General features: G+C 48.1%; 1 protein-coding gene across 13 annotated transcripts in view; it reads right to left on the bottom strand.

Moving 5' to 3' along the window:
• Nucleotides 1-22,095, bottom strand: part of RAP1GAP2 (RAP1 GTPase activating protein 2) — a 215,481-nt gene that overhangs the window by 50,666 nt on the left and 142,720 nt on the right. For 9 of the 13 annotated variants that reach the window (XM_082370628.1, XM_082370633.1, XM_082370638.1 and 6 more), the window contains 5 exons: nt 9,027-9,062; nt 4,313-4,357; nt 3,313-3,345; nt 2,684-2,896; nt 1,373-1,476 (listed from right to left, as the gene is read on the bottom strand). In XM_082370628.1, the coding sequence (XP_082226754.1) occupies nt 1,373-1,476; nt 2,684-2,896; nt 3,313-3,345; nt 4,313-4,357; nt 9,027-9,062 (431 nt within the window). The remainder of the gene's footprint in view (nt 1-1,372; nt 1,477-2,683; nt 2,897-3,312; nt 3,346-4,312; nt 4,358-9,026; nt 9,063-22,095) is intronic. The other 4 variants (XM_082370634.1, XM_082370635.1, XM_082370630.1 and 1 more) reach the window with 1 other exon arrangement.

The following is a 22,095-nucleotide window of genomic DNA, read 5'->3' as shown; positions in this document are numbered from 1 at the left end:
GTCTTTAAAACAGTTTATTTTTTTCTAGAAGTCTGCTGAAAACACAAAGTTAATAGATATCTAAATTTTACTTGGCTTTCTATGACAAATTCTTTTCAAAGCTTGGTTATTCCCCTACCTTCTAAATGCTAGGTTATACTTTTTTAGATGCAGAATCTTTTCTTTCACCAAACTATGAGGGGTTTTTTTTCCCCTCTCCTTCTTTTTATATCCAAACTTGAAAAAGGAGACATCTACTCAGTCTTGTTATTTATCTCCAAACTGTGAGTAGATTCTCCTTGGCAACTCTCATGGCACACACAGATGCTGTTAGAATACTCTCCTCAGATTTTAGGCTAGAGAGCTGGTTGTTATAAGACATCAATTAAATAATCCAGAAGCCTACAGGGAATGAGGAAGAAGCTGGGACAGGAGTCACTGCCAGCAGAGGAATTTCATCTCTGCATAATTTCTTCTTTGTGCCTGGTAAAGTTACTAGGCTGTGGGACCAATTTTTTTATGTCTGGTTTTCAATTTGGCCATTACTCTGGGTACACGATGTGATTATCCAACTTCCTAGCTGGTGAATGGCTTCTCTCTGCCACCCCACTCGCTGGATTTCTGTTTGGGAGAGCCACATTTGAGCTTGGGCTCCCCAGGGCACTGATTTCAAATGCTACTGACCCCAAACAACAAAAGTGGTTCCATGTAGAAAGACCCCTGACTGTTCCAGGGCTCACCCTTACTTCTAAACAGCACAGAATTGTCCCCAAATCTCCAATTTCATATATTCCCACACTACATTGCTTTCTAAGGAAGAAGCAATGGGGTTCAACTCTCAATATCACCTACATTACAGTCCTAACTACCCCACAGATTACAAACAAACAAAACAAAATCATCAAAGTATGCTGTGTGCTGGGCATCTTTCTCTCATTTTTAGTCCAGGTGCAGCATTTCAGATAGGCTATATACCAGAAAAAGAGGGTTAGATCTTTGTGTTCAATTATCTTCTTACTCAGAAATTCTACCCAACCTGGGTCTGATTTTTATTAAGAAAGGAAGTAATTTTCTTTACAGAGGTTCACCTAGCTCAAAATCCTATTAGGAGATGCGGATCCAGGTATTACTCCCTCAGAAAATTGGCTCTAGCGATTTAATGGACTCTTCTCTTCCTTGCCTTGCAAACATCATTTCTAGCCAGGTGAACCTCAGCAAAGAAAACTGCTTCCTTTCTTAATAAACACCTGGTCTCCCTGCCTGGCAACTCAGACATAGCCCCAAGATTCCAGCCAGGTCCGTTTCCCCAGCACACCCAGAGCAGACTGGTCAGACTGGTATTTCTGGGTCCTGGCCACTAGAGGCGTGGCCTCTAACAGTGCAGAAGCCCCACCTGAGAATGATCCGAAGGTACTCAATACCATCCGCCTCCTCACACTTGATGGACAGGAGCAAGTTCCCCAAACTGCTGCCGGTACAGTAGAAGTTTAAATGATCCTAGAGATGGAAATCAGGTGTTAGCGGGGAGGAGGGGACCCTCCAGACAGGTTCCCCCCCAAATCACCTCCTTCACCAGGAGTCAGAAGCCCCATAGCAATGCGGAAGAGAAGGGTGCTACTGCTGTGGCTGCTATTGGTGATGATGGGGGGAGGGTGGAGGAGGGGAAGAAGGAGAAGGGTCACAGTAAGAGGCCCAACTGAGTCCCAGGATGTGCCAGGCACTGGGCCGAGGGCCTAATCGCCCTCATCTCCTTTAATCCTGACTACAACTTTATGCAGGAGAAAACATCACCTCCATTTCACAGATGGGTAAACCAAGTTCAGAGTTGTTAACTGTCCAGGGTCGCACAACTAATAGTGAAAGATCCAGGGTTCAGACCCACACCTGTCTTGACCAAAGCCCAAGTTCTTCACCACAAGATATCGCGTCCACTTCCTTGCTTCCAGGGGCAACGCTTGCCAATTCAGAATATTTGTGGGAATAAAGCTAGGAGGACCACTGGCACCTCCACCCAAGGGGAGCCAGGAGGTCCTCTGGACAGTGGGTCTCTTCCTGGCCCAGGGAGCCCATACCAGACAGGCCATATCAGGATGCGACCCTCGAATCTGCACTTTAACACCTTCCCCAGGGGGTTCTGATGCAGCTCCTAAGACTGCAAAGCTGCCTTAGGCCAGAGATTTCCGGAATCTGCCTTCAGGACTTCCAGAACCTGGCAAGTCTAATGGGCAGAATATATTTAAAGAAATGTAACTTTGTCACTTTTAAGCCATCAGAGGCTCACAGCACATCATCCAGTACAAGTACTCAGGGGGACCCGCATGAATGAGGACACGAGAGACTTGTACCATTTTGACAGAAACAGACTTCCAAGGTGTGAGAATATATTTGTTCCTTCCACCCTCCTTCACCCCCAAACACTACCCATTCCATCACCTCCTAAAATATTTGTTGGGGGTGATCCCCACCCAGACTCATCACACCAAGAGCCTTCCTAACTTCTGCACACCCTCCGTCCGCCCTACCCCTGCCCAGGAGCAGAGTCGGTCAGACCTCTCCAACGAGGACACAGGCAGGCAGCAAGGACGGGGCGGGCGACTTCGAAGAGGAGAGACAGAGATAAAGGGGCAACTGGAGAGGAATGCTGGGTCCCTGGGGCCCTCCCCCTCCAGCAGCTATTTTTGCCCCCGGGCCCCCTGGGCCTCACCTTCCCCAGGAAGTGCCTGCGGTAGGCCCTGGCTTCACCCTTGCACTCGAGCTTGTAGCCAAACGTGCTGGGGCTGAGGTTGTCCTCTTCCTCCTCCTCACAGATGCTGCTGCCCAGGGAGGTCGGCGTGCTCACGTTCTCAGGGTCCTCGATCCAATAGCCCCCAAACTGGGGCAGGACGATCAGCGGGTACGGGCCTCCCTTCTCCACCACCTAGGGGCACAGGGAGGGTCTTCCACTGCAGCCTGCCCTGGGTCTGCAGGAGGTGGGGAGAGGTGCCAGTCGGGGTGCCCTCCAACCTCTGAACTGCTCCAAGGAGGGGATCCCGTCTTTGAGGCCAAAAGCAGCAACATGAACCCCTCCCCTAAGCCCTACAACATCTCCAGCTCCACCAACCCTGTAGTATCAGAGGTGCAAAGCTTGGATGGGTACCCCCAATTTAAACATGGAAAAGCTGAGGTCACAAAGGGAAAGATGGCAAGAGGCCTCAAGCCCTCAAGTCCCAGGGCCAGGGTTCTCTCCCACGTGGGGTGGGGCAGGGACCATCAACATCATCATCACCATCAGCTACCCCGGCCCCCCCACAAAGACAGGACCCAGAGCTGCAGTGCGGCCAGGGGGGCTCCTACCTCGTCGATGCTGGGGTACGGAATGTAGTCGTCCTGCAAGACAAACCAGACAATGTCACCATTAGTCCCGGCAATGCCCAGAAAGTCTGATCACTGTTTCCATTCCCCTCTCCACTCCTTACTCCAGATGGGGTAAGGAGTAGGCTAGGGGGCCTGGCAGGCTGCACCAGGGCTTTGGGAGCATCAGTGGGAAGAACACCGGACAGAACAGCCTAGAGGCAGCTCTGGGATCTGGCTTGAGTTCTTCCCCAAACTGACAGAACCTGAGTGCAAACCCTGCCAGCTGAAGATGCAGTACGCAGAGCGCTGAGTCCCACACTCCTGTGACCCAGCTTCTCACCCTAGGATGCTGTAACAGGAAGAGGACCTCTGGTCCCACCTAGCCCCCTCCAGGAAAGGGGGTTAACCTCTAAGTGATAAGCTGCATGCCTGGGCCTTGGCAATGGAAGCTGAAGCTGAGAGGTGATGCCTCTGGAGCCTGGAGCATAGAGCCTGACACCCCTACGTGCTGCATGCGGTCCGTTTGCAGGAGCAGGTGCAGAAAGGCCAAGCTGAGCCACAAGCCTTGTCTCACCAAGTCCTCCACCCCAGACCACCCTGAAGCTGCCCCAAAGGCATCAAGCCAGGGCCCCCCTTGCTGCCCACTGTGCACCGGTCAACACAGTGTGGCCACTTAAGTGGCTCTTGGTGAAAATAAGAGTTCGTGTAAGACAATTACTGAGCCTGCGCGTCTGGAGCCTGTGCTCCGCAACAAGAGAGGCCGCGATAGTGAGAGGCCCGCGCACCGCGATGAAGAGTGGCCCCCTCTTGCCACAACTAGAGAAAGCCCTCGCACAGAAACGAAGACCCAACACAGCCATTAATAAATAAATAAAGCACACCTAGTATAGTGTAATTAAAAAAAAAAATTGATAAAAAAAAAAAAAAAAAAAGAGTTAGTGTAAGATAGCAGACCCCAGCATGCCAGCTCTGTCCCCTGCCTGTCACCCGCCCAGCCCACCTTGTTCTTCTGGGGTCCCGGCTTCTGCTCTTCAAGCTTGATCCCCTGCAGAAACAAGGAAAAGAGGATCCATGGAAAAGCAAAGGTCACAGAAGACAGGCCAAACAGAGGAGTCTATCAGGAGCAGCTGCCTTAGCTGGGGGTTAGTAACAATAGCAGCAACAGCTGGAATGTGCTGGGCCCTTACACACTCAGGCCTCACAGCAGCCTCAGGCAAGGCAGCAGCATAGTGGGTTAAGAGCGTGGGCTCAAGCCAGATGACCAGGATTCAAATCCCAACACTGTCCCTTATGACCTGATGACCTTGGGCAAGTCACAAAACCTCTCTGTAGCTCGGTGTTCCCATCTGTAAAATGGGAACGAAAACATCACCTACTCTTGTGGTGAAGATTAAATGTTGAGAGTGTGTTAAGCCCTTGGAAGAGTGATCACTATATAGTAAAACTACGGGTAGGCAGCATTTTTGTCTTGGGGCTTAAATATCTCCACCAGGCTCTCTCAAAGCCAGTAGGTGAGGGGTGAGGATGGGAACCTGCATCTTCGGGTGTCATCGATGCCCACATGTTGGACCTCATGCCACACCAGCTCCACCCCTCCCTGGTGGGAAGGTCCACGGGTGACAGGAAGGCCACCCGGTCCTCACTCTGCCGCTGTCTTACTATCCATGACCCTTGACAAAGTTGAGCCTCTTGCAGCCTCCATGGCTTCATCTGCAAAATGAAGATTCTAACACCCACCCTCCCGCCTCATAGATGTATGTGTCACCGCAAGGGACAGGCACCATGACTGGGCCTGGATTAAAGGGGATCATCTGCAGGTATCTGGAAAGTGCTCTTCCGGGGAGCAGGGCTTGGTCCTACAGTCACATTCTGAATTAACTAGGTTTTGAGGGAGGGGGGCACATGGTGTTCCAAAGATTGTTTGAATAAATCCAACGATGGTGTGAGACGCTGGGACACACTGGGACACACTAGGAGAAACAGGTCCCCTCTAGAGAGAACAGTGTCCAGAAGCAGCCACTGCCTGATCATAATAATACACCTCAGGATCTTGGTCTTCCATGACGCTCCCTCTGTTGTCTCCTTTGAAGCCCTCAGCACCTACTTACCAACGAGGACACTGAGGCCCAGGGAGTAGGTTGCTGGCCTAACGTCACACAGCTTGTGAGTGACAGCACCTGGATTTGAAGCTGGGCTGTGTGTCTACAAGTGCACGGTCCTATCCCACAGCTCTCAGAGCACAAGACTCCTGCTCACTGGGTGGACTTAGACTTGGGCTTCTCCAGACTTGGCTGGGCTGAGTCACCTGCGGTGTTGTTTAAGAGGGCGTGGGAGGGCGTGGGAGGGCCCCCTCCCGCTGGACAGGTGCTCCTTCCCACACACAGGCATAAAAAACCACCTGAGCGGCCAGCAGACCCTGCCCAGGAAGGCAAACTGGGCGGATGGGGACGGGGGTGATGTCAGGAGTTTGTTTTGTTTGTCCTGCACTAGTCATCCCTGCCTGGGAACAGCCCCTGGGCAGGACAGCAAACCTCCTCCCGTGCCTTCCCCCACGACAGAGCCACCGCGCAGCACTGGGCCGTCTCTGTGTGTCATCCTTTGCAACAGGTATTATGATTATGCCCCCCTCCCCCAGCCCCAGCCGTGAAGACACTGAGGCTCAGAGAGGTAGAGTGACTTGACCAAGGATACTCAGCTAGAACTGGAACCTAGGACCAAAGGGATCCAAAGCTTGTGCACTCAGCCCCTGTTGCTTCACAGGGATTGTGCCCTTCTTCAAACGCCTAGACTCTCGGTCTGGGAGGTCAGGAGTCCTGGATCTTAGTTTCAGCTCTTCACAACTCTCAGAGTGCCCTGGATGCTCCACTGCTCTGAGGCTCAGACTTCACGCCCGCAGCACGAGAGAGGCCGCCCACACTCAAGCACAGACTCCAGCCACACTTCATAGAAGCCGCTCCCCATGTGAGTTTCATTCAGGCAGAGGAGTTGGAAACTGTGGGCTCTTGGAGGCTGGGACCCAGTGGGCACGTGGTAGAGGTCCAAGCACTGGGGAGTCCGGTTTCAGCCACCAGCAGTCTCAACTGAGATGAAACTGACCAACCGCCCAAGGGTGTCAGCCGCCTGCCGTGGAGACACACAGGAAGCAACCAGACCCCTGGGACTTCCCTGGTGGTCCAGTGGTTAAGACTCCACGTTTTCACTGCAGAGGGTGTGGGTTCAATCCCTGGTCGGGGAACTAAGATCCCACAAGCTGCATAGGGCGGCAAAAAAAAAAAAAAAGATCCCTGTCCTTGCCAGGCTCCCAATCTAGTTGAGAGGACAACCCAGCAGCCTCGAAACACAAGGACGATGAGGCCGGTTAAGTGGGGCTGGATTCTGTGATCAGAGAAGCCCTTTGTTGGGGAGGCCGGGGGCCCCGGCTAGCGGGGAGGGGTGAGTGGATCGTGGGAGCAAGCAGAGAGAAGGCAGGGTGAGCCGCAAACTCCCCGCCAGCTTGCCAGAGTGCGGGGATTCCATGGCTCGAGGTGAAGATCCCAGCTTTACTGAGCACCTATTACACACTGCCTCCCATCACTCACTGTCAAGGCCGGTGCCCTCCCTGTTTCCGCAACTTGACTGTACGTTCCCTAAACGCACATAAATCAGTTTGTAGTCCACACACTGCTGGGCACAGAGCAGGATTTTAATAACTTGCTCGTGATAATGACACAACCACTAAAAAATAGTTTTCCCTCAAACAGTCCCTCCCCCTCCTCCCTTAGGGAGACCTGGCTTTCCCATGAGGACCACGCTTGCTGGTAGCAGCTGCCTTCTCAGCATCTCCACCTGCATCTCAGGCCCGTTGTGGGCACGCTCTCTGCCTCTCCTCCTAGAGCTTCCATCACTACCGGATCCTCCTTCCTGGAGCCTGGAGCATCTACTTAGGGTAAAGAGCACCGTAATACAGTGGCTAAGCCTTGAAGCTACTTACTAGCCCTGAGCCCTTAAGTGTTTTATTTAATATCTCTGTGCCTCAGTTTTCTCACCTGTGAAATGGGGATAATAATAATATGCCTACTTCCTGTGGGCCTTGTCAGGAAGACATGAGATAATGCCTGTCAATCTCTGAACCCAGAGAAGTGCTTGAAATACGTGGGCTATTATCAGCATCTTCTTCCCACCTACACTTATTAAGCCTTCTGGACCTCCCCCCATATTCCCTAGGGCAGTGGTTCTCATCTGTGAGCCCTGACCCCTTGGTGAGGGGTGACTATAAAGGACCCCCAAATCCACACTGAACACTGATTTTTGTGCAGTGCCTACAAAGTATTTACATATTTCTCATTTCATCCCAACAACCATGTAAGTGGGTATTTTACATGTAAGCAGGCATTCTTATTTATAGAAGCTGTGATATTGTGATTTATAATAAGAAATATATATTTGGTCTTCATGCAATTTGAGGCACAGAGCTCCTAAAACCCTTGGAATTTCCCAGGTGATAAGAGCAATGGGAGCATCTTTTGTTATAGCATTTGGACTTTTGTCCTTGATTCCTGAAACAACTCCAGAGCCATAAAGGTGAAAGGAGTGTCTTGTTATAAGTTTATGTTAATGAGGTAACTTTTGGGAAGCCCCTAAGGATGGAGACTTGTTGCCAGGGGAACCAACCCCGATTAGAGGGTTGGAACTTTCAGCCCCACCCCCAACCTCCAGAGAGGGGAGACGGGCTGGAGATTCAATCAATCGCCAATAGCCAATGATTTAATCAATCATGCCCATGTAAAGAAGCCTCCACAAAAACCCAAAAGGACAGGGTTTTGGGAACCTCCTGGTTGGTGAACACATGCTATGCCCAAAGAAGGCATAGAAGCTTGCACCCCTTCCCACATACCTTGCCCTAGGCCATTCTTCCATCTGGCTGTTCCTGAGTTACAGCTTTATATAATAAACTGATCATCTAGTAGTAAACTGTTTTCCTGAGTTCTGTGAGCCACTCTAGCAAATTAATCGAACCCGAGGAGGCGGTCGTGGGAACCTCTGATTTATAGCCAGTGAGTCAGAAGCACAGGTGCCAACCTGGACCTGGGATTGGTGTCGAAGTCAGGGGAGGAGGGTGGTCCTGTGAGACTGAGCCCTTCACCTGTGGGATCTGACCCTATCTCCAGGTAGACAGTCTCAGAATTGAGTGAAACTGTAGGGCACCCAGCTGGTTTCGCAGAACTGTTTAGTGTGGGAAAACTGCCACACGTCTGGTGTCAGAGTGAGGTGAGAACGGTGCTGTGAGTAGACAGAAAACAGGAGCGAGAAGCTTAGAAAAGGGAAGGAACTAGTGCTAGCGAGTATTAGATGCAGGATTTGAACTCAGGTCTGTCTCCCACTCCGCTGCTCTGCCTCGCAGACGTGAGATGAGTCCCCTAAGAAGGGGCTTTCCTTCCAACCCATTCCACGAACAACCGACCCTCTCAAACCCTCCCCACATCCGTCTGCCCTGCTGGCAGGTTCTGTCTGTCTTCTCTCCATCCTTCAGGCGGGAGCCGTCCCAGAATCCTCTGTGCCGTTCGACATGGAAATGGCCTCAGGTGGTCCAGGCCATCAGGACTGTGAGTTCTCTCTTCTCCGCCCTCCCTCCAAGCACCCGAGTTTTGCCTGTGGGTTCTGCTGGTGTCGTGTCCGCTGAGGTCACTGCAGCATCCCCACCCGGTGCTTGGCTCCCCGACAACGAGGATGCTCACCTGCATTTTCTCCAGCATCTCAAAGAACTCCGCTGACTGAAAGAGACAAAGAGGGCGGGGAGAGAAAGACGGGGCGTCAGCCAGGAGGTCTGCTGAGACAGCCTCTCCGTTGACTGTCTGGAAGCTCGACCCAGGGCTTCCCCAGGGACAAAATTCATTTGGATCAAGAGAGAAGATAATCTGATCTTGCCTTTGCAGGGCTGGAGGGCCAGAATACCCCATACAACAAGAGAGGGAAAAAAGCATGCCCGGGCTGGCAAATGGCCCTGGGGAGAACAGTTACTCAGTCTCTGTCAAGAGGGAGGGGCCCCTGGGAAAAGCCAAGGTCTCCAAAACGCCTGTCGGCCCTGGGATTCAGCCTCCAGCAGGATTCGTGTTTGGGATGTTTTCAACCCAACAGTGAGGCCAAGATGTCCCACACAAGTAGTTTTCCAACTTTTGTGGCAACACACAGTTCTGCTGTCTTCTCACAGAAGTCTCACTTAGAACTCCAACATACAAAACCAGTAAAAGCACAGCTGCTCTGGCCAAGGCAGAGCCCCTGATGTGCCACCTCTGCCCGTCCCTGTCCCCTGTCCCCAAGGCACCTTTTGGGACCCAAGAACTGGTGAGCAAAACCTAAAAACCATTGAACTGCAGCCTCCAGTGGCCTGGATGGGTTATTTTTAAAATCATAAACTACATAAGTCCAAACTTTTAACCTACTTTGGTGCCACCCTTGTAAACTCCAGGTAAGACCAAAAGGAGAAAAAATGGAATGGAAGGGTGAGGGACTGAAAGCTCTACCCTAACAAACACATGCAGAGGTTGCCCCAGAAGTGTCCCCACTTCTCGTTCTGTGAAAACAGCTACACTTTTTTGTCATAAGATCACTGCCCACATCGGGGCACTGGCAAGCCAGGAGTTAATGAGCGCCCAGAAGAGACAGTCCCCAGATGAATAGGAAACAAAAGAAAGCAGTGAAAAGGAAGCATGTCCTTGTCACTTCTTCATGCAGAGGCAGGGCATCCACCCTGCTTTCCTCTGCAGGCACCAATGGGCCAAAACTGCCTGCAGCCCCGTCACCCTCAGCATTCCCAGAAGAGAATCACCATGGAAAGGACCCTTGTGGAGTCACCTGCAGAGACCTGGCCCTGCTGCAGACTCCAGGTGACCTCTCCCAGGCTAAAGGTGGCCCATCAGAGGCAAAGAGTCTCTGACCCCCCAGCAGTTCAGGTGCCAGGGTCTGGAAACCCCACTTGTGAATGTACAGGGTTGAGGACAAGCTTGGGTCACCCACATCAAGCACGCTTGACCAGAAGCAGCCATCAAACACCCAGCTCTCAAACCTATCCTTCCCACTTGTTCTGTGTATTCTTACCAACTCCAATCTCCAGGATACCAAGAATAATAGACATGAAGAACTTATTCAGATCAGTAAGGCTAGAAAGATGAGCAAAAAGAGGACAAGGAGGTAGAAACAATCAACATTTTAAATACACAGACCTCTGACCCAACAATTCCTCTTCGAAGAATGTGTACTATAAACACACTTACACATGAACACAAAGATAGATACAATATAATGGCCATTGCAGCATTTTTTGTAACAGCAAAAAATGGAAACAACTTAAATGTAGGAAATTGGTTAGAATAAGCTACATAGAATAAAATACAAATACTATGAAAAACTGTGTGCCAATAACTGAGATGAAATGGACAATTCCTAGCAATACACAAACTACCAAAACTGACTTGGGAAGAAACAGAAAATCTAAAAAGACCTATATTAAATAAAGAGATTGAATTAGTAATCAAAAAACCACCCACAAAGAGAAGCCCAGGTCCAGATGGCTTCAGTTGTGAATTCTACCCCTTAAAGAAGAAGTAATACTAATTCCTCACAAACTCTTCCAAAGATAGAAGAGGGAACGCTTCTCAACTTATCCCATAAGGCTAGTACTACACTGACACCAAAATTAACATCACAAGAAAACTACAGACCAATATAGCTTATGAAAATAGATGCAAAAATTCTCAACAAAATTCTAGCAAACTGAATCCAGCAACATAAAAAGAACTACCATTTGACCCAGCAATTCCACTCCTAGGTATATACCCCCAAGAGAAGTGAAAACATTTATTAAAAACATATGTCTCAAAAACTTGTATGCTCATGTTCACAACAGCAATATTCATAATACCCAAAAAGCGGAAACAACCCAAAAGTCCATCAACTTTTGAATGAACAAATTGTAGCATATCCATTCAATGGAATAGTATTCAGCCAGTAACAAAAAAAAAGAATGAAGTACTGGCTCATGCTACAACATGGATAAACGTTGAAAACATTATGCTAAGTAAAAGAAGCCAGACACAAAAAGCCACATGATTCCATTAATATAAAATATCCAGAATAGGCAAATCTATAGAGACAAAAAGTAGATTTGTGGTTGCTTAGGGCTGAGGGAAATGGGGGATTTGGAAGGTGATAACTAAGGGATATATGGTTTCTTTCTGAGCTGATGAAAATGTTCTAAAATTGACTGTGGGTAATGGTTACACAATTCTGTAAATATACTAAAAACCATTAAGCTGTATATTTTAAATGGGTGGCTTTATGGTACTGAATTATATCTCAATAAAGCTGTTCAAAAAAAAAAAAACTACTCAGTTATTCAAAAAGAAAGCAGTAGATCTATATTGCTTATATAAGATGCTCACCAAGATATATTAAGGGGGGGGTGCAAATCAGAACATCACATAGAATACGATCCCCTTTTAATAAAAACAAAACCTAAAATGACCTATATGTATGTATATAAATGCATAGAGAATAATACAGAAGAATATACCTCACACTATCAAAAAGTGATTCTATCAAGAAGGTGGAGAGTAGTGAAGGGGGTTTTGCTTTATACACAGCCTGCTTCACAAGCAGATAGACCTACATCACTGGCATAATTCAATTTCAAAGAAATAAGTTTTGGAAAGGAAAACAGAAAAATGTGCAAAGGACAGGAACAAACAATTTGCTAAAGGAGAAATATAAAATGACCAATAAACAAATGGAACATGCCCAACCTCCCAAGTTATGAAAGAAATTAATATAATAGTAAGATAACATCCTTCACCTATCAGATTGGCCAAAATTAAAAAGAAAATCCAGTGTTGGCAAGGACTGTAGTAAGTGTACGCCTGGTACTTTCTGAAGGGCAATTTGGTACTATGTGTCCAAACCCTGAAAAATGTTCATGTATTTTGGCCCATAAACCCACTTAAAGGAATTTACCCGAAAGCAATATTTGGGCAACTACACAAAGATATGTATACAAGGATATTTGTCGAAACACTGTTTATGGGTAAAAAAAGTGGAAAGAGCCGAAGTACCCATTAATGAGGGAAAGAATAAATCATACAAGGAAGTATGCCCGTACAATAAAATACTCTAAGAGGAGATTTGTATTGATTATGCTACTAGGAAGATTCACGTTGTACTGCTAAGTGAGAAAAGTAGGGTTTAGAACAATGTGACCCCTTTTTTTCTCAACATATATGTCTTCATGTTAAATACACACATCACCCCTCCAGAGAAAAATATCTTGAAGGATATATGCCAAAATGAGTTATAAGCTAAGGATATTTTTTTTCCTTTTTGCTTTTCAGTATTTTTTAAATTATCTATAACAATTATAAATTATTTTTGCAATTAATCAACTATAAAGACTTCAACACATAAGCAGAGGCTCTGGCATGCCTTTCTTTGCTTCTCCCAACTCCTGCTACATGCCCTTCCTGTACCCTCATAAGACGCTGTGCCCAAGGACACAAGTTATACAGCCTTTTGTGCCCACAGAAAGCCCCTGAATTCAGGCCAATTCATTTCCAGGTCTAACCATGGCCCTGTGTGTTATAGACTAAGAGTCACCCCTATATCCAGCTTACCCCCTGGGATCCATATAAACTGGCAACCAAAAATACCTTAGGTGTGTTCCTACACAATGCCCTTGTGTTGGTTAATCAATTAACCCCAAATGATTAAGCGCTGGCAAGGCATGGACTGGTCACTGGAAGTACTAGGCAAGGGCTCCATTTCTAGGGTACTTGACCTTAATTATGAGACAAAGTTACACAGGGTTATGTTACAGATGACCAGTGGTTCAGAGGAGGCATGAAGCACTTCTTGCTGGGAGGTAAGGATATTAGTTCTGTACTGCTGTAGAACAAATTACCCCAAAACTTGGTGACTCACAACAATGTCCATGGGTCAGGAATTCAAAAGTGGCTTCATTGGTCAGTTCTGGCTCAGGATTTCTCAGGCGGTTGCATTCACGATGTCAGCAGAGGCTGCATCACCTGAAGGCTTGATTGGGATTGGAGGATCTGCTTCCAAGATGGCGCACTCACAAAGCTGTCAGCAGGAGGGCCCAGTTGCCCATCCCACGGACCTCTCCATCGGTTGCTTGAGTATCCTCAAAAAGTGGCGGCTGACTCCCCCGGAGCAAGTGATCCAAGAGAGAAAGCATGAAGGAAGCTATACTACCTTTACACCATCCTTTCCCTTCTATCCTATTCTTTAGAAGCTAGTGTCCACGACCAGCCCTCACTCAAGGGGAGGGGAATTAGGTTCTGAAGGAGAAAAGTATCAAAGAACTTGTGGACATATTTTAAAACTACCACATCAAGGAAGTCTTCTTGTAAGAGGCTGGATTCCAACCAGACCTTAAAGGATAAACAGAAATCACTTGATAGAGAGGGTGGAGAGGGCATTACTGGCAGTGGTAACTGTGAGGGCAAAGGTGGAGAAGCATGGTGTGTACTCAGTGAATGGTGAGTGGATGAACCTGGCTGCCTGAGGCCTCTGGGTCAACATCCTGAAGTTCAGACTGGAAAGGAGGGCTGGGGTTTAGGCCTGAGCGATTCCGAACGCCAAGAATTCAGGCTTAATCTGGAAGGCGCTGGAGAGCTACTGAGGTTTGGGTACAGTAGAAAGATAAAGTCGTCCACAGTATCTGTGGGAGATTGGTTCCAGGACCCCTGTAAATACCAAAATCCGAGGATGCTCAAGTCCCTTATTTAAAATGGCATAGCACAGCTGCCCCCTTTATCCGCAGGTTCCACCAACTGGGGATCAAAATCGAAATCTTTAGTTGACTCTGTGGATGCAGAACCCGTGGATAAAGAAGGCCAACTCAACAGGAGGGAGTAGAATCCAGTAGTCAAAGCCAGGTATGGGAAGTGACCGACCTGCTACTGGCCGGCTGTGTGGCACAAGGCACGTGATTCAATCTCTCTTACTTCCCTCACCTGAAAGCAGGATCAGCCCCTGCCTTTCAGGGCTCATGGGAGGATGAAGTAAGAATGTAGACAAGAAGTGCCAGGGCCTGGTCCACGGCCAGCCCTCAGTAAACAGCAACTACTATAAGGAACTATTAGAAAGTTCGCTCTGGAAACAAGCTTGGTCCAGTTGGGAGATGGTCTAGTACCTTCAGGATAGTTAGCTTTTCCTGATTTAGCTTTTCTTGACTTCATTGGTCTTCCCAGAGGCAGCGTGTTTAGATTACTGTTAAAAATGGGTCTATTTCCCGAATGAAGATGCTCCATGGCCTCAGGGCTGGCACAGGTGGTGAGATGAAAGGGCTGTGATTCAGCCTCAGCCCTGAGTAACACATGGATGGACAATTGCTGCGTGGACAGCGTCCAGGAGCAGAAATCAGCCAGCGGCAACTTGGCCCCAGCTGGCCCAGCCCCACTTCAGGGTGACTTGTTGAACTTTCCAATGGGACAGTTCCAACTTTGGCAAAGAGCAAGTCTCCTTTTCCACCCAGAAGCAGGGTGACTCAGGCCAGCCTGGAACGGCAGCTCCGGCCACTCAGTCCCACCCTCGTCCACACCCCCTGAGGTTGCTTCACGCGGCCAAGGGCGCACAGCAGGCACTCAATAAACACTCACTGACTCACTGGCATCGTCCCACAGGCCCTTTAGGACAGAATGCCTAAAGCATTCTTCGGAAGGGGATCCCCCTCCATTGGGAAGTCAGGCGCTGGATTTTCACAGAGAAATGTAATTCGGCCTTCTCATCAATAGCAGCGGCCCAGCTGTCTAATTTATTATTAGCAACAGCCATCAACACCCAAATCAGAGCAGCGGCCAGCATTTCCCCTTGGGCTCTGCTTTAACAGCCAGTCAAGTAGGATGTGAAATAATCACCGAGAGCCAGCACCCAGCCAAGGAAACCACAGGCTGGGCCCCAAGGTTCGGTCCGGGTTCAAGCCGTGTCCTCCCACTTCTCAGTATAGAAACCGACCAGTCTTCCTTCAGAAGGACAAAATGAGTCCTTGCGGGGAGAAGGCCAGAGGGGGTCCGACGTAGCAGGAACAGAAGCGAACAGGAACTGCAAGGCCAGCCTTGAGGAATCTGCCCGATGCCCCTACTTGTTCACTCTGGTGCCAGCCCCCTGCCCAGGTGGTGAAGAAGTAGAAGCAATGGAAGGAATACAGCGTGTGTGAGTATAGGAGGGCCACCACCCCATCTCAGCACCCTGTGCCCTTCCCTCGGGCAGGAGCAGCCTGGCCTGCCTCTCTCTGGTCCACAGCAGCTCTACACGTGGACGTGACCTTTCCTGGCAGATGGGCGGCCACCTGTTCTCTCCTTCTTGCTGCATCGCAGCAAGGGCCCCCACCAGCACACTCCCCTCTCCCTCCTCCTCTTCGTCCTTTCTGACCCTAGTTGGAGAAGTAGCACCCACTGCCATCCATCTGCTGCCCACCAGATCCCTGCTGGGGGTCCTGCCCTAGCTCTGGGCTCCTCTGCTCCCCTCCTGCAGGCAGGCTGTATTTGTTGTGTGAGCAGTCTTCCTACACCCCTGCCCAGAAGGTACCACACGCCCACTGCTCACACAGAGGACGAGGCCGTCTGAGCGTCTGCACCTTGGAACAAGGCTCAAAATGGCACCGACTCACAGGGCTGTGGTGGGATAACGTGAGCCAGTCTGCAGAGCCGGACACAGCACCCAACGCAGAACTCGCTCCGTGCACAGCAGCAATTGTCTCCTTATCCCACCTCAAACCAGGACATGCACGAGGAGGCAAAGGCATGTCAACAGCAACCAGAAACGGTAAAACAAGACAAGGATGGAGGACAAGGTGTCTTCCACCCCACACAGTCCCAGGATAATGGGATGGAGATGTGGGCTGGGTGGTGCTGAGGAGAGGAAGAAAACGGGTCTGAGCAGGTTTTCTCATTACACAGAGAAGGAAGACACCACAAAAGAAAAGGATTTCTGGAGAGTTTTGTAGATATTTTTGGAAAGCTGGGGGAGTTGGGAACCCAGAGCACACACCCCATCAGGAGCCAGACCGGATGTGTCCCAAGGCCGCCCAAGCACAGCACATGCTGCGCTGCCCTGGCTCTGCTGCTGGCTCAGAGGCCCCCATCCAGAGGACATCAGGATGAGGGCCAGCTGGCCGCCACTCTGGTTGCTGGAACCTGCAGAAGAAGGCAAAGGGTGGTTCACTAGACTAGAAGGTCCTTGAGGGTAGGGCTCTGATTATTTTGTTCACTGCTATATCCCTGAACTTACAGCTGCCTGGCACAGAGTAGATGCTCCAGAAACATTTCCTGAATGAATGAGAATGAAGTGGGCAGGGGAGACTGACTCCTAGGCCTGTGGGTGGCCGGGGCTATCTCCTCAGGATGGCTACAGTCAGGGCAGGACAGGCCAATGCACGTGCTAGTAAGGGCTGTCTCTTCCCACAGACTGCACCCCTCACCCTGGACAGCCAACAGGTGTCCCCAGTAAGTTGCATCCAGGTCCTATTCCAACCAAGCCTCCTTCCCCCCTCTCCCGTGTGCAACCTTCATGCTTCTCTTTCCCTTCTTTGGTCTCCCTTCATACCAGCTCACACTGAACATAGCTCCTCAGCTGCTTGAGTCCTGCAGAGGCACAGCTTCAACTATGTCAACTTGGGCCAGGAGCCTACAAGGCTCTCTATTACCTATGGCAATGGTGATACAACGGAATCACCAGGAGAGCTTGTTAAAACACAGGTTTCTGGCCCCACCCCTAGGGAATCTGCATTTCTAACACATTCCCAGGTGATACTGATACTCCTGATCCAGGGACTACACTGTGAGAACCACTGACCTATGGAATTATAATGTTTAATGCAGGGGGTGTGTGAAAGGGACCAACCTGGCTAGAGCAGAGATTGGGCGGGGAGGAAGGGTGGGAGGAAGGCTGGTTTTTATAGGACATCTTAAAAATTAGGCAGATTTATATTTAAATCTGTAAGAGAGGATTTGAAAATGCAAATGACTACAAGTACCAGGCAAGTAACATAAAAGAATGAAGATATAATAAGAGATTGAATCGGTAATCCAAAACCTCCCAGCAAAGAAAAGTCCAGGATCAGATGGCTTCATGGTAAATTTCACCAAACATTTAAAGAAGAATTAGCACAAAGCCTACATAAACTCTTCCAAAAAACTGAAGAGGAAGGAACACTTCTTAATTCATTCTATGAGGCCAGCATTACCAAAACCATACTAAGAAACTACAAGGAAACAAAACTACAGACCAATATGCTTGATGGATACAGATGTAAAAATTCTCAACAAAATACTAGTAAACCAAATCCAACAGCACATTACACACTGTGACCAGGTGGGATTTATCCCAGGAATGCAAGCTTGATTCAACATAAGGACATCAATCAATGTAATATATCACATTCGTAGAATGAAGGGAAAAACCACATAATCATCTCAATTGATGCAGAAAGAGCACTTGACAAAATCTAATACCCTTTCTTGATAAAAACACCCGGAACACTAGGAATAGAAAGGAACTTCCTCAACATGATAAAGGGCTTTTTTTTTTTAATCCACAGCTAACATCATGCTCAGTGATACTGAAAGCTTTTGCCCTAAGACCAGGAACAAAACAAGGATGCCCGCTTTCACCACTACTATTCAGTGTACTAAAAGTTCTAGCCAGAGCAATTAGAGAAAGAAATGAAAGGCATCCATACTGAAAAGGAAAAATAAAACTATCTCTATTTGCAGATGACATAATCCAATATAGAAAACCCGAAGAATCCACAAAAACACTACTAGAGCTAATAAAGGAAGTCAGCAAAATTGCAGAGTACAAGATCAACACACAGAAGTCATTTGTATTTCTATACACCAGCAATGAACAATCTGAAAATAAAATTAAGAAAACAATTCCATTTGCAAGAGCATCAAAAAGAATAAAATACCTAGAACAATTTAAACAAGGAGGTAAAAGATTCATACGCTGAAAACTAAAAAACATTGATGAAAGAAATTAAAGAAGACTTAAATAAATGGTATGACATTCCTTGTTCATGGGTTGGAAGACTCAATACTGCTAAGATGGCAGTAATCACCCAAAGTGATCTACAGATTCAATCCAATCCCTATCAAAATCCCAGCTGGATTTCTTTGCAGAAATTGAAAAGCTGATCCTAAAATTGATGTGGGAACTCAAGGAACTCAGAAAGCCAAAACATTCTTGAAAAAGAACTCACAATTCCCAATTTTAAAACTTACTACAAAGCTACAGTGATCAAAACAGTGTGGTACTAGCATAAGGATAGACATATAGACCAATGGAATAGAATTTAGAGTCCGGAGATAAATCCATGCATTTATGGCCAACTGACTTTTGACAAGGGGGTCAAGACTAATCGATGGGGAAAGAACAGTCTTTTCAACAAATGGTGCTAGAAAACTGGATACCCACATGCAAAAGAAATGAAGTTGGACACCTATACCTCAAACCATATACAAAAATACAAAAAGCAACAACCTAAACCTAAGAGCTAAAACTGTAAAACTCTTAGAAGAAAACATAAGTTAAATCTTCATGATCTTAGATTTGGTAATGGATTCTTAAATATGACACCAATAAGAAAGGAAACATAAATAACTGAACTTCATCAACATTTAAAACTTTTGTGCTTTAATGGACACTATCAAGAAAGTAAAAAGACAACCAACATAATGGGAGAAAATATTTGTAAATCATATATCTGATAAGCACCTAGCATCCAGAACTCTTACAACTTAACAAAAAGACAAACAACCCAATTTAAAAATGGGCAAAGAACTTGAATAGACCTTTCTCCAAAGAGGATATACAAATTGACAATAGGCACATGAAAAAAATGCTCCACGTCATTAGTCATGGGGAAATGCAAATCAAAACCACAATGAGATACCACTTTCATACCCACTAGGATGGCTATAATCAAAAAATAGAAAATAACAGGTGTTAGCAAGCATGTGGAAAAATTGGAACCCTCATACATTGCTGGTGGGAATGTAAAATGGTTCAGCTGCTGTGGAAAACAATTTGGCGGTTCCTCAATAAGTTAAACATAGAGCTGCCATATGACCCAGCGATTCCATTCCTAGGTAGATACCCAAAGAACTGAAAACAGGTACCCAAACAAATACTTGCACAAGAATGTTCTTCACTTGTACACTAAAGAGCCGCACTATTCACACTTGCCAAAAGGTGGAAACAACCCAAATGTCCATCAATTGTTGGATGTATAAACAAACTGTGGTGTATCCATACAACGGAATATCATTCAGACATAAAAAGGAATGAAGTGCTAATAAATGTTTCAATGTGAATGAACCTCAAAAACATCCCATGTGAAAGATGCCAGAGACAAAAGGTCACATACTGTATGATTCCATTTCTGTAAAATATCTGGAATAGGTAAATCAATCCATAGAGACAGAAAGCAGATGAGTGGTTGCCAGGGGCTGGAGCTGGGGGAGAATGGAGAGCAACAGCTTAATGGGATTTTATTTGGAGGTGATGGAAATAGTTTAAAACTAGATAGAGGTGATGGTTGCAAAACATTGTGAATGTACTAAATGCCACTGAATTATTCACTTTATTTTATTTTATTTTTTTGATGTGGACCATTTTTAAAGTCTTTATTGAATTTGTTACACTATTGCTTCTGTTTTATGTTTTGGGTTTTTTGGCCCCGAAGCACGTGGGAACTTAGCTCCCCGACCAGGGATCGAACCTGAACCCCCTGCAGTGGAAGGCGAAGTCTCAACCACTGGACCGCCAGGGAAGTCCCGAATTATTCACTTTAAATGATTAATTTTACATTGTGAAAACTTCCCCTCAACAACAACAACAAGAGTTGGGGGACTGAAACAACGGTAAAATGAAGAGTACATGCTCCTTCCAAAAGAGGCAACTGCTGCTCATCTCTGCCAGGCTGCAAGAGGAAATGCAAGCTCAATGTTACCAGAGTTTTCAACTTTTCAGGATAAGCCAGAAATCCAAATTTGTATGTAAACTCTCCCAACTTTTATGCATTGGTAACCAATTAAAAGTTTTCAAAATCTCTATGTGGACCAAACAAAATTCATCTATGAGCCAAGTCAGTCCACAAGACACAACTTCCAAGCTCTGCTCTGTACAACAGGGAGCCATTGAATGTTCCTGAGCTGGAAAATGAGACGATGTAAGGAAAGTGTAGGGAGCTCCAAGGTATCCTCTTTTGGGCACACGTGACATGCCAGGCACCGGGGCACTGAATCAGTGCCACCCCATTAGTACAAATGCCACCCCATTAGTCCCAGGGAGGGAGGGTTAGAGGGGTGGAAGGGGTTGAGTGATTAAGCAACTTGCCCAAAGTGAACACACTTAGTAAAGGCAGAAGCCAGATTCAGGTCCAGATCTATCTGGGTTTGCCAACTCCACATCTCACATGCGTGTCTGACAGACATCTCAGACTTAACTAGGCCCAATAGAACACTCCTTAACTCTTTTTTTTTATCATTAATTCTTTCCCTCAAAAACTTTCCTCCACCTTAGCCAGTCTCCCCATCATCCACCCATCCTGACGCTCAGGAGAAAACCCCCAGGGTCATCACTGATTTCTTCCTCCTCATTCCCCACACCCAACAGACCTGCAAGTCCACTGTCAGAACATATCCCAAGTCTGAGCACGTCTCAGCAGCTCCCCCACCTCCATCACCTCTCACTGCCCCTCATCAGGACCATGTAGCAGCCTCCACACCGATGCCTCCCTAATCAGCCCCCCGGACAACAGCCACATGGTCTTTCTGAAAGATAAATCAGATGACATCTGTCTCCAGCTTAAAACCCTCCAATGCACCACTCCATATCCTGCCAAGGTCCAGGGGTGTCAGGCCATTTCCGTTTGTAACAGTGTCACCAGGCTCACAGCCTGCCCCCCATTCCGGAGCCAGTGGTGGCACAGCCTGAGATTGGGGGACTCCTTGGTCCAACCCCCTAACAGGTGTCCTATCACCCCCCACACTCATACCTGAACTGTCACAGCCCAGGAAGGGAAAGAAAGGAAAGAACACAGCCCACCCCCGCCTGCAGCAGGTAGGTCGTGAAGGAGAAGAGGCCAGCAGTTCTAACCTGGCCGAGTCAGCCTGGGCCCCCATGTGCACAGGGGCCTGGCACAGCTGAAACAGGGGGGCCCACAGAGCCTCCAGGGACAATCTGACTTAGCAGGAAAGGACCTTAACTCCCAGGCCAGCAGGAGCGTCACACACACCGCTCCCAAGGGTCACACTAACAGCACAGCTCGGAGGCTCTGTGACAGGACAGAGTCCCCTGCCGGGGCCATCCCAGGCACACAGCACCAAGGGGAGAGGGCTGGACCCACAGGGCTGGCCCGCCGGCTCCGAGTGCCTGGAGCCAGGCGGAAGCCCAGCGACAGAGTCCCTCCCTCTCCCACCCTGGCACCCCACCTGGCACAGCCTGCAGTTGGCTGAGGGTCCCCTCAGGCCCTCTCCCAGCATCAGGAAGCCTTGACAGAGGAGCACAGAGGTGAGCTCTGGCCGGTCTCATGCCAGGACCGCCACCTCAGATCTCCATGCCAGGGAGGAAAGGCTCTGGTCCCCGATTCTGTCCCACGCCCTCCCATGTCCCCTCCACACACACAATCCCCTCTGTCCCTAATCTCTGTTCCTCCTTCCCCTGAGTGACAGGTGGCTTCCATTCCCCACGACAGGCCAGCAGGCAGCAGGGGCCCCCTGCCAGGTGACAGCA

The sequence above is a fragment of the Balaenoptera borealis genome, assembly GCF_965194805.1.
Source record: "Balaenoptera borealis genome assembly, chromosome: 20".
Lineage (NCBI taxonomy): Eukaryota > Metazoa > Chordata > Mammalia > Artiodactyla > Balaenopteridae > Balaenoptera > Balaenoptera borealis.
The sequence above is the reverse complement of the archived record's forward strand: the minus strand, read 5'-3'. Positions and strand labels throughout refer to the sequence as shown.